Source organism: Ursus americanus, chromosome 19, assembly GCF_024610735.1.
Source record: "Ursus americanus isolate L20-20 chromosome 19, mUrsAme1.1.p, whole genome shotgun sequence".
Classification (NCBI taxonomy): Eukaryota; Metazoa; Chordata; class Mammalia; order Carnivora; family Ursidae; genus Ursus; species Ursus americanus.
Window position 1 is genome coordinate 13,626,753 of NC_142145.1, and position 17,966 is coordinate 13,644,718.

At 38.2% G+C, this 17,966-nt stretch overlaps 1 protein-coding gene and 1 pseudogene across 2 annotated transcripts in view; both read right to left on the reverse strand.

Moving 5' to 3' along the window:
• Positions 1-128: 128 nt before the first annotated feature.
• On the reverse strand, positions 129-2,107 carry LOC123787444 (tubulin alpha-1C chain-like; annotated as a pseudogene).
• A 6,887-nt stretch (positions 2,108-8,994) lies between these two features.
• The window catches only part of RELCH (RAB11 binding and LisH domain, coiled-coil and HEAT repeat containing), a 115,108-nt gene continuing 106,136 nt past the window's right edge, over positions 8,995-17,966 (reverse strand). Inside the window, exon 30 of one of the 2 annotated variants that reach the window (XM_087869769.1) lies at positions 8,995-9,197. In XM_087869769.1, coding sequence (XP_087725895.1) covers positions 9,113-9,197 — 85 coding nt within the window. In that variant the 3' untranslated portion in view covers positions 8,995-9,112. Of the gene's footprint in view, positions 9,198-11,654; positions 14,595-17,966 lie in introns of those variants that run through there. The other variant, XM_087869768.1, reaches the window with a different exon arrangement.

Sequence of the window (17,966 nt, forward strand, 5' to 3'; positions counted from 1 at the left end):
TGGATAAATGTGTCTTTTTTTAAAAAAAATGTGCTGTGTAAAATTAGTCTCCTTGAAGTCATCTTGGTAAGCTGTGAAGTTAGAATTCCTTCAGGGAGGTGCCAGGTTCCATTAGAAATTTACTTGCAACCCGCTTGGGCACGGAAGCCATTGTCTCCACAAACTTTGGTGTAGTTGAACTGACAGTTAATGTGTTGTGACCTGTAGTTTACCATTAAAAGAGTCACCCAAGGAAAGTCATGGAGTTTATTTGGTTACCAATATCATTGTTGGCACATGCTATGAAGTATATCTAAATTGAATTATGGTATCAGATAAAATTATAGATGGGATTAAAGCTTGTGTATCATTCATTATGTGTTATCAATAAACAATTTAATATCCCCTTGATAATAATAATAAAAAAATCACTTTTGTTGACAAGTTAGGGCCACAATGGACGGCTTCACAGAACAATGGAAATAGGATAGTCCCAAGACAACAGAGTGTAAAATTGCAGCAGACATGTTAATACTCTTCACCCTCATCCTCTCTCTGAGAACTATCCATGCCAGCCTCCTCATAGTCCTTCTCAAGGGCAGCCATGTCATCATGGGCCTTAGATAAATCTCTTCCGCCATTCCCCCATCCATGTACCAGTGAACAAAGGCATGCTTGCCATACATCAGATCAACCTTGTGGTCCAGTCAAGCCCAGGCCTCAGCAATGGCTGTGGTGTTGCTCAGCATGCACGCAGCTCACTGTGCTTTAGCCAGATCTCCACCAGGTACCACAGTGGGAGGCTGGTAATTAATGCCAACTTTGAGGCCAGTGAGATGCTAGTCCACAAACTGGATGGTACGCTTGGTCTTGATGGTGCAGTGGCAACATTGACATCTTTGGGAATCCTGTCGTCATGGCACAACAGGCAGCAAGCCATGTACTTACCACAGCAGGGGGCATATTTCGCCATCTGGTTGGCTGGCTCAGAGCATGCGTCGGTGGTTTCTGCTACAGTAAGCTGTTCATGGTAGGCTTTCTCAGCAGAGATAACAGGCATATGCAGCCGGAGAGAAGTAAATGTGGGAATAAAGGCACCAGGTTGGTCTGGAATTCTGTCAAATCAGCATTCAGGGCTCCATCAAATCTGAGGGAAGCAGTGATGGAGGACACAATTTGACCTATTAACCTATTTAGGTGAATGTAGGTTGGGCATTCAGTATCGAGGTTTCTATGATAGATGTCATAGATGGGCTCGTTGTCTACCATGAAGGCACAATCAGAATGCTCCAGGGTGGTGTGGGTAGTGAGGATGGGGTTGTAGGGCTCAACTACAGCTATGGAAACCTGGGGGCTGGGTAAATGGAGAACTCCAGCTTAGACTTCTTGCCATAATTGACAGAGAGGTTCCATCAGCAGAGAATTGAACCTAGAACCAGTACCCTTACCAAAGCTGTGGAAAACCAAGAAGCCCTAGAAATATGTGCCCTGGTCTGTGAATTTGGTCCAAGGTGAGATCAGCGATCTCCTTGCCATGGTGTAGTGCCTAGGGCCATAGTTATTGACAGCATCTTCCTTTTTTTTTTTTTTTTAAAGATTTTATTTATTTGACACAGAGAGACACAGTGAGAGAGGGAACACAAGCACGGGGAGTGGGAGAGGAAGAAGCAGGCTTCCCGCTGACCAGGGAGCTCGATGCGGGGCTCGATCCCAGAACACTGGGATCATGACCTGAGCCAAAGTCAGACACTTAATGACTGAGCCACCCAGGTGCCCCTGACAGCATCTTTCTTGCCCGGGATGAGCTGCTCAGGGTGGAAGAGCTGGCGGTAGGTGCTGGTACAAACTTCACCAATGTTGGTGGGTTTCAGGTCTACAAACACTGCCTTGGGCACATACTTGCCAACACCTGTCTCAATGAAGGTGTTGAAGGAGTCATCCACTCCCTCAATGGTCTTGTCATTTGGCATCTGGCCATCAGGTTGGACACCCGTTCCAGGCAATGGAGTTCCCAGCAGTCATTGCCCATCTGCACACAAGCCTGGTCACCATGGATGAAGATGCCTGAGACTTGAGGGCTCTGTAGGGCTGAGAAGGCAAGGGGACAGTGACATGATCTCCCACTGACAAGACTACCAAGGATTCAGGGGGAGAAGCGGTGAGAGGCAGGTCAGCCTGGAGGGACCCAATATACTGCCTTCCCTCCCTACCACATTCTCAGCCAAGTGGCCCGAGGGGGGACACTGGACCGCACCCAGGCCTCTGCAGCCCCGCCTCCGACCCCCTGGGACCCTATACCCATGAGGTTGCCTTGGCCTAAGGGTGTGTGATGCTGATTGGTGGGTTCAAAGGTTCAAAGCAAACTCCTCTGAGCCAGAGGAGGAGCCAGATCTCAGAGGGGAGGAGACATCCTGGGGCCACAGAAGGGCCCCAAGGGTGAGGAAGAAGATGGAGAGGGCTATTGTAAGGTTAAGAAAGAGGAAGCAGCTGCCCTGTCGTCAGTGGGTTTCAGCGGTGCATCAGGTAGGCAAAGCCCAGGTGAGAAAATGTGCCAGGTAAAGAAAGTTCTGGCCAGAGCCTTGGGAGTGCAGACCGTCCAGCTCTGCCACGTCCCTGGGCCTGGACCCTCCATTTAAATTTTTATCTATTTAAAGTGACATTAAGGGGCGCCTGGGTGGCTCAGTCGTTAAGCGTCTACCTTCAGCTCAGGGCATGATCCCAGAGTCCTGGGATCAAGCCCCACATCAGGCTCCTCCGCTGAGAGCCTGCTTCTTCCTCTCCCACTCCCCCTGCTTCTATTCCCTCTCTCGCTGGCTGTCTCTCTCTCTGTCAAATAAATAAATAAATAAAGTCTTTAAAAAAAAAAGGACAGCATGTAATTGGGTCTTGCTTTTTCATGTTATCCATTTTGACAGTCTCTATCTTTTGACTGGAGTTTTCAGACCATTCACATTTAATGTGATTATAGAGATGGTAAATTTTGAGTCTACGATCTTGCTACTTGTTTTCTGTTAGTGCCAATGTTTTCATCTTCTTTTGGACTATTTTTTAGGATTCCATTTTCTCTCCACTGTTAGCTTATTTTATATACCTCCTTGTTTTATTTTTTACCTCTGGGCTTACAGTATCTGTAACTTATCACAGTCCACCTTCGGATACAATTCTGCCACGTCATGTATAGTGTAAGGACCTTAGAGCAGCATACTTGCATTTCCCCTCCTGGCATTGTGCTATTGTAGTCATACTACTTGTTTTGCTCTGTGACTGCCTACTGTGCAGACTGCCCAGTTACTTTTGTGCTTTTGGAAAGCACTCTGGTAGTGCTGATTTAAAAAAATTGAAAGTGCAAATATCCTTTGAAAAAGCAATTCCATGTCTTGGATTCTTATATATCAGGACATAAAGAGAGACATACAAGGATGCTTATTTACCTTAGCATTTTTGTAAAACCACAAAAAGAAAAAAATGTGAGTGTTCATGGAGAAATGGTAGAAAAATTTCTAGTCCCTCATAGTATAGAATATAATGCAGCTGTTTAAGAATATTAAGTGGTTTTGGAAAGATGTCTATCATATACTAAGTAAAAGAAGCAAGTTACAGAGTAATATCCCATGTTTGTAAATAATCATAAACATGATTTTATTTATATACACAAAGGAAGTTTCTAGAAAGGCAATAATAATAGCAAACACTAATAGCATACTTAAGCATGCAAGTTCATTTAATCCTTGCCACAGCCTTGTAAGGAATAGTATTAGTCCTATTCTACAGATGAGGAAACTGAGCACAGAGTGGTTAATACCTTGCCTTAGGGTCACTTGCCAATAGTGGCAGAACTGGGATTCAAACCCTGGTTATCTGGCTCTGGAGGGTTATCCTGTCTCACTAAGCACAGATTTTTACTATCAGGTGAGTTGATGAAGGGAAAGAAGAAATTAACAACTTTAGTTATCTGGACTACTGTTGTCTGGAATGTGGAGACAGGCTTTCTAGAAAAAGTAATGGTGTGAAAGCCAGATGAGATTAGGATTTTGCTACAAGGAACTGACTTGTGGAGAGGGTACTTTCACTGTGGCACTTCATGAGAAATACCAAGGCTTGCTCCTGGCACATTTCCAACATTACCCCCTTCTTTTCTCAAAAAAGATTAAAGGACTTAAACTTCTGCTTGGAAAGCCCCAGAGGTGAGTATGCTGATTTTGGAAGCACTTTGAACAAAAGAACGCCCATGTTAACACATTGAATCTACTAGCAAAAGAAGAGCTTGATCTAAAAAAACCTAAATTACTCTTTGAAGACTCTATTTCTATATTTACAGAACTATACTCACATAATTCAAATATTTTATAAATATTAACGTAGAATAGCATTTGTTAACAAAATCCACTAAAATGGGCCTGAGGATGTCATCTTTCCTATAAAAACAGCATTATTATTATTAGGAACATGGAAGTTATTTCAAATACTGTTTTTCTCTCTTAAGTGAAGGATGCACACATTACAGGCAGGTTGTTCATCATTTACAGAAACTAGTTTAGATGTTACTTATGATTTAAGAAGCCCCACGTTTACCAGCACATGTACAATTAAATTTTGGTTATATGTAATAAATGTAAAAATACATTTTAAGCAAAAGATATTTTAGTACCTAGTAAAGTTAAATGTTTCTGAGTTTAAAAAGTCATCGGCTGACAATGAATTGTATTTACTTGTACTAAGGAAAAACAAAGTACATCATGCAGATACAGGAATCATCGGTTTATATGAAAACTCTTCTGCATGGCTAGCGTGCATCTCCCTCTGGAAATCCCCACTACTTCCCACTTCTGTGTGAGCTCTTTAGTTTTCAGAACCAAAAAGGTAACATAAAAACGTAGCTATCATTTTGGTTTCTAGTGGATGGCTTTTGAGTCTTATATTACATTTTAATGTAGTATTTTAATTTTAATGTAACATTTTAATCTTCACTTAGGCACCAGAAAACACAGGCACCATCTTGCTAATGAAATCCTTATTTTTTGACATGATGATATCAAAACAGTTACTGTTACTGTGGTAAGGAGCGAGAGAGAATACGTAAAAAAAGCAACGTTATTAAGTAAATGTAGGACATCACAAATCTTTCTTTCAGTGAAAACTTACTAATAAATACAAACGTTTTTATTACCTACCCTGTTATGTTCTGCTCTTCTCATCTCGCCCATAAAACACTTTTTAAACAAAAGTAAGGCATTGATAAATCAGTGTTGATTCAGAGATAAATTAAGGCACAATACTATCCTGTAGTGATACCCAAACAGAACCTGAAAATTTATGAGAAATTTTGAACTGTATACACGGAAACCTATCTTGCTTGTTTTGGTAGATGAGAATTTTTTTTTTTTTAGTTTTATAGATTTGGTATTAAAAATAAATGAATTTCTGAACTGAACTGTCAAATTAGTAGTTATCACTACTATTTGGATATTTTGTTACAGATAAAATGGTGTCAAGTGGAAACAGAAAAAGAATGTGTATTTCCTCTACTTCCTTTCTTCTTAGCTCTACTTTAATGATACAAGAGACAAAGTAGCTGTATGTCCCTTACATATGAACACAAACACAGGTATTATCCTATATGCTGACGGCACTTCTGCTTTCAGACCGTCAGGTTCAGACTGGCCACAGTAGACAACTAGCACTGCCATCTAGATTGAGACAGAACGGTTTCTTTTCAACAGCACTTTTATTGAAGTAGAACATACATCAAGCATACAGCGTGGCTAATTGTCATAAAATGAAGATGTACATGGAGCCAGCACCCAAATCATGAAGTAGAACAGAATCCCCAAAGCCCCTTTAATTGTTACCCCCCTCTTGCTTCTTGATAGATTTAATTAGAATACCAGTGATTCACTGTGTCTGCCTTTGGACTTCATATAAATGGAGTCTGCACTGTAGTATTATCTTGTGCCTGGTTTTTGTTCAACATTGTTTGTGAGAATCATCTAGCTCATTACTGTATAATTTCCATTGTATGGAATATATCACACTTTATTCATCATTTTACTGGTGAAGGATATTTGGCTTATTTCACATGTTGGTGGAGTCAGATTGCTAATATTTAGTTTAAGAGGTTTCATATCTAAGAGATTGGCCTGTCATTATTCTTTTTGAATTGGGTCCATTTTTGGTGTCAGGATGTTGCTGGGCAAGACTGTGAAATATATGGAAGAACTCTGAAATGGTGTGTAAGAATGCCATTATTTTTTTTCTTAAATATCTGGTAGAATTCACTGATGAAGTCATATGGGCATTGGGGTTTCTCTGTGGCATAGTGTGAAATTACAAGTTCAATTTCTTTAATAGATCTAGAACTACTGAGATTTTGTTTCTTCTTGTGTCAGCTTTTTAAAGTTTTTGTTTTTTTAAAGTAGGCTCCACGCCCAACATGGGGCTTGAACCCACAACCCTGAGATCAAGAGTCACACGTTCTACCGACTGAGCCGGCCAGGGACCCCTCTGTGTTGGTAATAGGAATATGTCCTTCCATCTTAACTTTTTAATTTTATTGGTACCATGTAGGATCATTTTCCTTTTGCTTGAATAATTTCTTATGGTTTTTCATTCGGTGTCGGTCTGCTAATAACAAATTGTGGGGTGTTTTTTTTGGTGGTGGGGCAAGGGTTGTCTAAAAATATCTTAATTCACCTTCATTGTAAAAGGTATTTTTGCTGAGTATAGAATTCTAGGGTAGCAGTTATTTTCTTTCAGTATTTTACTTACTTACTTACTTATTTATTTAATTCTTATTTTCAGTAGGCTTCACACTCAATGTGATCACGACCCAGAGATCAAGAGTCGCATCTTCCACCAACTGGGCCAGCCACGTGCCCCTTTCAGCATTTTAAAGATATCATTCTTTTGTTTCTGTTGGTAAGTAAACTATCAGTCTCATAGTTGCTGCTTTTGAGATTTTCTCTTTGTATTTGGTTTTCAGCAGGTTTACTGTAACATATGTAGGCTTAGTTTTCCTTGAATCTACCCTGGTTTGTGGTTCATTGACCTTCTTGATGATTCTTGTCAGTTTGAGAGAATTCTTGGCCAGTTTGCTTTTCAAATAATATTTCTACACATTCTTTCTTTGCTCCTTCAGCCTTATATGACTCTTACCCTCTTTTCTGTTTTGCATTAAAAAAAAACAACAACCCGTGCTGCTTTCCATTTCCGGTTCTGCACACAGGGAGTTGGTAAGTTGCCTCTTTGTCCCGACAATAAATGAAAAGCCAAACACACTGAAAAATCAACAGATCTTCTCAAATCCATAAGAGAAGTGAGGTCACAGGGCACACACCTGCTCCCTCTCCCCCCCAAATTAGAGACTGACAGGCAAATACAGAGAATCATGAGTTATCAGGTCAGAAACTCAGCTGAGATCTCCTTGGGAATCAGTGCTGGGGTAGGAAAACCAGAACTGTAATTGATGAATTGCTGGAGGCTCAGAGTGGGCAGGTCTGAGCTAAAAACTCCAGGGGGACCTCCAGTTGTGGAGGGCTCTCCCTACTTTTGTAAATTTTACCTCGAGAAGCTCAACCAGGTTCTCACAGTAACTATCAGAGAAAAGTCTCCCGTGCTTCTGGCAGAGTGAGAGGAAAAGGAGCCATTTTGAAATGGACCAGAAGACTCTGTTTTTCTGAACAAGACCTGCCCTCAGGGGTTAGTTAACCACTGCCTAACCTGATGGGTATTATTAGAGCCTAACTAACCTGGTGAAGAGACTTATCAAATTCTAGCTCACTCTCACCTGTCTGTCCTACCTAAGAGGGAGAGAAAAACTGAGAAACACTTGTTGAGTTCGCAGTCCGGAGGCGCAGGCTCACTAAAAACTGAGGCCTTAATCACAGGACTATGGAATATTTGCTGCCTCCCGCACACCTTACTGCCACGTTATTGAAGTCCTATTTACAATAGTTCCTTTTACCAGCACAGAATATGTGGCTATCAAGAAAAAATTGCAAGGCATATCAAATGGCAAAAAAGATGATTTGAAGAGACAGAACAAGCAGCAGAATGAGGCATGGCAGGGATATTGGGATTATCAGACTGGGAATTAAAAAACCGCTATGATGAATACGCTAAGGGCTCTAATGGATAAAGTAGACAGCATGCAAAAACAGATGGGTGATGTAAGCAGAGAGATGGAAATCCCAAGAAAGAACCAAAGAGGAACACTAGAGATGAAATACACTGTACAGAAAGGAAGAATGCCTCTAATGGGCTTGTTAATAGATTGGATATGGCTGAGGAAAGAATCTCTGAACTCGACGATATCTCAATAGAAACTTCCAGAAATGAAAAGCAAACAGAAAACACTGGGGGAAAAAACGAACACACCAAAACAATTACCCAGAACACAATATTCAAAACTGCGGGATAACTACAAAATGTGTAACATATGCATAATGGGCATACCAGAAGGAGAAGAAAGGGAGAAAGAAAACAGAAGAAATCTTTCAAACAATGACTTGAGGATTTCCCCAAATTAATATCAGACACCAAACCACAGATCTAAGAAGCCCAGAGAATGCCAGTCAGGATAAATGCCAGAAAAAATACACTTAAGCATATTATTTTCAAGAAAATCAAAGATAAAGAAAAAATCCTGCAAGAGGGAAAAAAACGTCTTACCTACAGAGATAAGTACTTCCATCTTCTCAGAAACCATGCAAGAGCGGAGTGCACAGATGAAAAGTGTTGAGAGAACTAACTCACTAACTTAGAACTCTGTAACCTGTGAAATTACCCTTCACACGTGAAGGAGAAATACTTTCTTAGGTAAACAAAAATTGAATGTATTTGTTGCCAGTAGACTTGCCTTACAAGAAAAGTTAATAGAAGGAAAATAATATTGGTCAGAAACTCAGATTTATGTAAACAAAGGAAAAACACTGAAGAAAGAATAAGTGAAGGTAAAATAAAAACTTTTACTTTTCCTACTCTAAAAGATAACAGTTTTTCGAAATAGTATCAACAATGTGTTTGATTTGTGTATGCTTATGTGTATATTATATATGTGCTTATATATACTTACACATAAGTGAAATGGATGACAGTAATAATACAAGGAATGAAAGGAATTAGGATTATTTTGTTATTATAAGGTATTTACACTACCTTTGAAGCATTCTGGTGTTCTCTGAGAGTGGACTTGGATTAGCTGTAAATATATATTGGAAACTCTGGTAAAAAAAAAAAAAGAAGTAAGTTGATATGCTAAGAAAGGGAAGAAAATGGAATCATATAAAATTCTTCTTTAAAACCACAGAAAGAAGAAAAAGAGGACAAAAATATGGACAAAGAGCAAGAACAACAAATAGAAAATAGTAACAAATATGGTAGATATTAATCCAACTATATCAATACTTTGGAGCTCAATGATTGAAATGTACCAGTCAAAAGAGATTGTCAGAGTAGATTAAAAAACAAGACTGAACTATATGTTATCTACCAGAAATGTACCTTAAATATAAAGACACATATAGGTTAAAAGTAAATGGATGGAGAAAGATATACCATGCTAATACTAATAAAAGAAAAAAAAGAGCAAGAGTAGCTGTATTAATTTCAGATAGAGCAGACTTCAGACAAAGGAATGTTATCAGGGATAAAGAGGGGGATTATGTAATGAGAAAGGGGTAAAATCTTCAAGAAGACATAACAATCCTAAAATGGTATGTGCCTAACAACCGAGTGTCAAAATATGTGAGGCAAAAACTGACAGAACGGCAAGGATTAAATAGATGAGTCCACTATTATAGTTGGAGACCTCAACTCTCTCAAAAATGGACATAAAATCAGTAAGGACATAGTTGAACTCAATAACATCATCTATCAACTGGATATAATTGACATTTGGAAACTTCATCCAGTGACAGCAGAAAACACATTCTTCATAAGCTCACATGGAACATTCACCAAGATAGACCACATTCTGGGCCATAAAACACATCTTAACAAATTCAAAAGAATGGAAATCAGAAAACGTCTGCTCTCAGACCACAATGGAATTACTAGAAATCAATAACAGAAAGATAAATGGAATATCCCAAAATATGTGAAGATTTAAGAAACTTCTACATAATGCATGTCAAAGAAGAAATCTCAAGAGAAATAACAAAATTATTTCAAACTAAATGAAAATGAAAACACAGCCTATTAAAATTTGTGGGAGGCAGCAAAAACAGTACTTAGTGGGAAATTTACAGCATTGAATACATACATCAAAAAAGGAAGATCTAAAATCAGTCATCTAAGCTTCTACCTTAAGAAACTAGAAAAAGAACAAATTAGGGGCGCCTGGGTGGCACAGCGGTTAAGCGTCTGCCTTCGGCTCAGGGCGTGATCCCAGCGTTGTGGGATCGAGCCCCACGTCAGGCTCCTCCGTTATGAGCCTGCTTCTTCCTCTCCCACTCCCCCTGCTTGTGTTCCCTCTCTCGCTGGCTGTCTCTATCTCTGTCAAATAAATAAATAAAATCTTTAAAAAAAAAAAAGAAAAAGAACAAATTAAAGTCAAAATAAAAAGAAAAGAAACAATAAGAATCAGAACCAACCGGGGTGCCTGGGTGGCACAGCGGTTAAGCGTCTGCCTTCGGCTCAGGGCGTGATCCCGGTGTTATGGGATCGAGCCCCACATCAGGCTCTTCCGCTATGAGCCTGCTTCTTTCTCTCCCACTCCCCGTGCTTGTGTTCCCTCTCTCGCTGGCTGTCTCTATCTCTGTCGAATAAATAAATAAAATCTTTAAAAAAAAAAAAAATCAGAACCAACCAACCAAACAAACAAAAAAAACCCCAACAACACAGAAAACAAAAACTAATGAAATTGAAAACAGGAAATCAACAGAAAAAATAAACATAACTAAAAGCTGGTTCTTTGAAAAGATCAATAAAACCAATAAGCCACTAGCCAGGCTAACTAAGAAAAACAGAGAGAAGCACAAATTACTACTATCAGAAATGAAAGAGGATGTGGAAATCACTACAGATCCCATGGACATTAAAAGGATAATAATAGAGGAATACTGTGAACAACTCTGTGCACACAAATTTGATAGATGAAATGGACCAATTCCAGGGTGCCTGGATGGGTCAGCTAGTAGTGCATGTGACTCTTGATCTTGGGGTGGTGAGTTCAAGCCCCATGTTGGGTGTAGAGATTACTTAAAAAAAAAAAAAAGAAATTAACCAATTCCTTGATACAATCTGTCAAAACTCTGAATCAGAATAGGCCTATATTTATTAAAGAAATTGAATCAAAATATTAAGAACTTTTCAAAACAGAAAGCACTAGGTCCAGATGTGTTTACCAATCAATTCTTATCAAAATTTAAGGAAGATATTATACCAATTTTCTGCAGTCTTTCAGAAGACAGAAACTAAGGGAATACTTAATTTATTCTACGAGGCCAGCATTACCCTAATACTAAAACCAGAAACAGACATTACAAGAAAACTACAGACCAATATATCTCACGAACAGACCCCTACACAATCAAAAACCTGCATATAACTTTTGACTTCCCCAACACTTAACTACCAACAGCCTACTATTGACTGAAAGCCTTACCAATAACATAAACAATTGACTAATGCATATTTTGTATATGTATAATATGCCATATTCTTATAATATAGTAAGCTAGAGAAAAGACAATGTTACTAAGAAAATCATAAGGAAGAAAAAATACATTTACAGTACTAGACTGTAAAAAAATCCATGTATAAGTGGATTTGTGCAGTTTAAACCCATGTCGTTCAAGGGGTCAACTGTAATTGAATCCTGGCTACCCCTAAGATACCACTTTCTCTGCTAAGCTTCTAAGTGGAGGCTTTTCATTTTTTGTTCTAACAAACTTCTGTACCTTACAGCCTGGAGGTAGGACAGGTATCTTATTTGCTTTTCATTTTTAGTCCCAAAGGAAGTATCTTTCCAGTTCACCTACTTGAATATTTTCACTAAAATGTATTTTTAAAAATTTTATTGGGACCCATCCCTCAGATTATTTATTTTCCCCCTCACTCCAGTATTTCTTGTCTCCCCTTCTCCGGTTTGGATTCTATGGTCCATCACTATAATCATTCCTTCACAAGTAACTTTAAAGCCCTTGTCCTTTCTCCTCCTCTTAAGCACCTAGAAAAACCCAGCCCTGTTTATACTTCATGCTCTGATACCTTATACCTGCTCCTGAATAGATGCTCCTGGCTGGAGAAAAATTTCACTTGTGTTAACTAGCTCTCTTTATTGTATTTATTTTTTAAAAGTTGTTATTCAAATTCCAGTTAGTTAACATATAGTGAACTAGCTCTCTTTAAATTCACAATGACTATTCTCAAATGGGCTTTCAAAATTGCTTAGCAATCCTGCAATTCCCTCAGTAATTCATTCTGCCATACTCAAAGACAACCACTTCTACCTTCTTTCCCCTCAAACCTTTAACACTTCCCATATGCCAGCCAAGTTAATTTCTGTGCTTCATACTTCACTGAGAAAATAAAGGAATTAAATGGAAACCCCCTTATCTTCCCACCACTAAATCTACCGAATCACCTCCACATGCATTCTCTGCCTTCTCCCCTACAACAGAGGCCAGTCCCTCCATTTGGGGCTCTGAATCTCAACCCCTCTTGCCTTCTCGAGGACTTCGCTTGCACATTTTTTGCTCATTACTGCTGCTGCATCATCACCTTCTTTCATTTTACTGGCTTACTCTCATTAGCTTATGAACATGATCTAATTTCTCCTATTACAAACAAGACTAAACAAAACCCTCCTGGGACCTCCTGTTCTTTTATAGCTGCCAGTACTTCTACTCCCCTTCATGGCAAAATGTCTTGAAAGAGCCGTCATCTCTAGTCACTGTCTCTCTTTCACCCACTCCAATCAGGTTTGCATTTCCATCAATCCACTGTAACTACGATTGAGGTCATCAATGACTTTAATCTTCCAGTGGGCTTCAGATCGATCCTCATCTCGACCTATGGGTAGCAACTGACCCTCCTTAGAAGGCTTTTCTCTTTGCTTCCATGAAACCACTCTCTTGGTTTCCCTACTATCTCACTGTACACTCCTCCCGATCCTTTTAGTAGTTGTTCTTGTGGATTTTGAGGAATGGGGAGTGTCCCAGGGTTCAGATTTGGATCCTCTTCTCCACAGTTCCTCTTGTCCCAGGCCATCTCATTTAGTCCCATGGATTTATCCAAATACTGATGACTCCATAATCTAGCCTGAGATCCAGATAACTAACTTCTTACTTAACATTTCCATAGGGTAGCTCTCAGACATCTTGAATTTAACACATCTAAAACAGAAATGTAGATTAACCCCCCAAACTTGTTCTTTACTTCCTCACTATTGTCAGCACCCATTATTTTATTCAGTTATTGGAGTCAGAAATCTCAGCAACATCTTTGGGTTTTCCCTCACTCTTCACACCCAATCTCATGCCAGTTCTATTTCCAAAAATGTTGCAGATCTGATCCTTTCCCTCCATTTTTGTCCAGGCTGCCATCATCTCTTCCTTAGACTACTGCATTCATTAGCTTCTGCCTGCAGCCTCTACTTATCTCTTTTCAAAAGCATTCTTACAAAACACAAGTATAGCCAATATAAATCGGATTAAGCCATTCTACTACAAATATTCAAAGGCTTCCCTTTCTAACTTCTAATCATAGTGTAAAAGCTCTGTATGATCTGGCTATACCCATCTCCAATTTCATCTGATAGTGTCTTAACCATATTGGTCTTCCCCCCCGCCCCCCAGTTCCTTGAACACAGAACTATTTCTCATCTCATTGCCTGTGCACATACTGCTTTTTTCTCTTTTACGTGAAAACATGGTTAAAGCCTATTCCTCGTTTTCAGGTAAAATGTTACCTCAGGGATGTCTTCCAAAGCAAACCATAAAGATAATCCCCCTAACTAAAGTACGTCTTTCTCAGCCCTACTTTCTCAACTTGTTTGTTTCCCTGCCTGGCTGTAAGCTCTGTTCTGTCAGTCTCATTCATGCTTAGCACAAAATAGGTCCTATATAAATGTATGTTGAATGGTGAATGACTTTACAATCTTTAGAAAGGGATGGCTTCTCCACACTTACACATCACTTGGAAGACTTGGTGAGGTGTGTTGATAAGAGGTCCTGCCCAGAGAGCCAGATATAAATATAAACTCTGTAGAGCTATTTTTAGCCCATACACACATGACACAACTCGTTTTCGCACTTTTATTTATTCCATATAGTCTACCTTGGATATAAACAAGGACATTATGAGAAACAAAGTCAAATACTTTGCTGAGGTCAAGATGCACAGGCCTACACAATTCTCCTGATCAATACCATATAATAGCTCTATGAAATGGACTTTCGGTCAGTTTGGCATGTAGTCTCAGTAAATTAATTCATTTCTGGGGGGATTCATCCTTTTAATCTAATTGGCAAACTTGCATGGAATTGGTATCAAGCTCACAATTCATTAATTGATTCAATTAATGTTGAGTACTTATCATACACCAGGCATTCTTCAAATACCGGAGACACATTGGTTGAAAAGGATAGACAACATTCTCTCTCATGGAGCTGAGTCTAGTGAAAGAGACAGACAATAAAAAACAAGAAAATGAGTATTGAGAAGAGTAATTATGAAAAAGAAAAACCAGGGAGATCTTAGGGAATTACAGGGGTTACTTTGATTGAGTAGTCAGAAAAGGCCCTCAAGAGGCTTTATATAGATTTAGAATGGTAATCCACATTTTGTCCTATCTATTGGCTTCTCATTTTTGAAAATCAGGACATATATCCGTCTCTAGTCTGTTGCCTCTCCATGATTCTCTTAAGGATGATTACACTACAACACTGTGTTTCAGTAGGATGACAAATAAAACAAAATGGTCTCTCCAAATTTGGTATGCAGCATTTACCTCCTAAGATCTGAATACTTTTGTAGTGCCTGCAAGAAACCAGGATTCTGACCGTGAGAGACTGTGGACTCTGGGAAACAAACTGAGGGCTTCAGAGGGGAGGGTGGTGGGAGATTGGGATAGGCAGGTGATGGGTATTAAGGAGGGCACATATTGCATGGTGCACTGGGTGTTATACTCAAATAATGAATCATGGAACATTGCATCAAAATCTGGGGATGTACTGTATGGTGACTAATATAACAAAATTAAAAAAAAACAGGATTATAACTTTTAAAATCATTGGTCAATGGTTAACTGAAGAGTTTCCTTCTCTTAGATAACACTGGGAACCAATTATTTTCAAGATATGGCAGTTCCTGTTCTTCTTCAATTAGTATGAAAAGTTCAGTTATAAGGAAGTTCAAGCTAAATATCAAAGAAAGCTGTCAATTACTATAAGAATCAAATATATACTAAAAGACATGAGTGATGTTGCAGAGAGTAAATAAAGTCTTTAAAAAATCTAAATAAATTATGTAATGAAAATTAATTTATTGGATTAATTCACTTATTAGGCTTTTGAAAAAGAATTTAATTTCAAGTTTTGGTAAACAAAAAGTAAAATTATCTTACCAGTCTTCACTACGTTGGAAACTCTGGGAGTGGTTAAAGTAGGCAAAAGTAACAATCAAAAGTGGTTCTGCCTTCTACTGCAATTTTAGGTAAATGGTGCATGTCATGGTAACCTATAACTTACTAGAAAAAAAAGTATGGGGGGAGGAGGTTATCCACAGTTCCCCATGCTTTAGTTATTCAGGGGCTTATTTTATTCTACTTTGAACTTTCATACTAAATGCTAAAGCACTTTCAGGTTTACTATTATGTAATTTTCATAAAGTCCTGTAAGGAACAGAGAGTGTGCTATTATTTCTATGCTTATTGATGGTAAGACAAAAAAGAATTTGCTAGAAAGGGAGCTATATTTATAAAATTCATACAAAAAAAGAAATTAGGAAGTGATTTACATTATGAAAAGTGTTCACCTTAGGTGAACTTAATACATGACATGGAGATTTATGAACAGAGGATGCTAAAAATATAAAGAGTGTCAAGTATTTATCAGAAATGAAGATAAAGCATCTATAAAACTGTAAAGTCAATGAAAAATCATTAGATTTACTTAGCAATGTACATGTTACATAAGATACTTATAACATTTTCAGCTTCATTGAAAATGCGTATCTTAAAAATATCTCAGGTTAGAAATGCCAACAATTAAAAAGGGGTTGTTTTTCTAGTAAGAATAGTTTTAAAAAAATTCATTTTATTTTATTTTTTTAAGGTTTTATTTATTCATTTGAGAGAGAAAGAAAGAGAGAGAGAGAGACAAAGAGCACGAGCAATGGGGAGAGGCAGAGGGAGAGGGAGAAGCAGACCTCGCACTGAGCTGGAAGTCTGACATGGGGCTTGATCCCAGAACCTGGAGATCATGACCTGAGCCGAAGGCAGACACTTAACCATCTGAGCCACCCAGGCGCCCCTAAAAAGTTTTAAAAAGTAGACTATCAACAAATGATAACCCTAAAAACATCACTGACAAAAAATTTAGTATCTATTACATATAACACAAAAATGCCAGTTTACAGACAACATAAATTTTACTAAAGTCCCTCAAGAAATCTATTTGCGCAATGACCTAATTGAAATAAATATAATGGATAAGTCTTTAATGTAATAAAAGGATATTAAAATAGTAATATACTTTTTAATATAGATATGCTTTGGACAGAATTTTCCAGCTATTACTGAAGACTCTTAAGGAAAGAAAATAATTTACATTTGTCACCATACTGAACTGAAGGAATTATTTAAATACTACCAAAAAAATCAAAATAAACCTTTTTATATTGTGTTAACTTTGCATTAATTGTCATGTACTTTATGAGTGGTGTGTGGATAGGAATTTTTATTTTAAGATTTTTTTTTTTAAGATTTTATTTATTTATTTGACAGAGAGAGACAGCCAGCAAGAGAGGGAACACAAGCAGGGGGAGTGGGAGAGGAAGAAGCAGACTCCTAGCAGAGGAGCCTGGTGTAGGGTTCGATCCCAGAACGCCGGGATCACGCCCTGAGCCAAAGGCAGACGCTTAATGACTGCGCCACCCAGGCGCCCCTAAGATTTTTCTTAAACATGCAAACAAAGTAAACTATAAAGAAGGCAATCAAAGCAAAGTTTCCTGTAGTTAGTTCTGAAGGGAAAATATGAAAGACCGATGTGCCACTTAGAGATTGAGATTGCAGTGCAAATTCCACAGACGGAATGCATGCAGAACATCCATTTGTAGTGTGAAAATAGCCTCAAATACAATTATTTTGCCAAGATGCAGAAATCTACCAGATACATTTTTTTTTACTACCAGCAAATATCTTTAATCTATTATTTTTTAAACGTATCGAAAAAATAGTAACGAAAACAAGCACACTGTAAAGTTACGTTAGAACTTTCAAACACGTATCTATTCATATGGAAAGCTAAATTTATTTCATAGTTTGCTTATAAAAGAGTTAACATCCAAGACAAAGTTGGAATTTTGTTACCTAGCCAATCTGGAGAATTTTAGGAATTAGAATTGCTAATTACAAAACTCTTCAAACATACATTCTTTATACAAAAATAGTTAAGGAATTGGTAACTAGCACAAAATGTTCACTGTAGTTAGCTCTCACAGTTCAAAGATCGACAAGGTGGTGTCTAGAGAAAGTTCTGTCCTTAAAGTTCAAATAATGGTCTAAAATAGGTTACCTTAAAAATTGGGGTCATGACAAGACAATTCAATACATAGCCATTTCATCTCCCCAAACTTTATCAGAGACTATTTATTTGAACCAGTATTTTTTTTCTGTTAAAAAAGGAACTTGATAGCAATTTGAATTGAGACTCCATTAAAATTGCTTAACAATTTCATTCAGGTTTTAAGTCCGTTTGATGTTTAGCAAGTTATCTATCAAAAGAGATGACTGGTGCAAACAAATGAAGTCAAGGACACCCATGTGT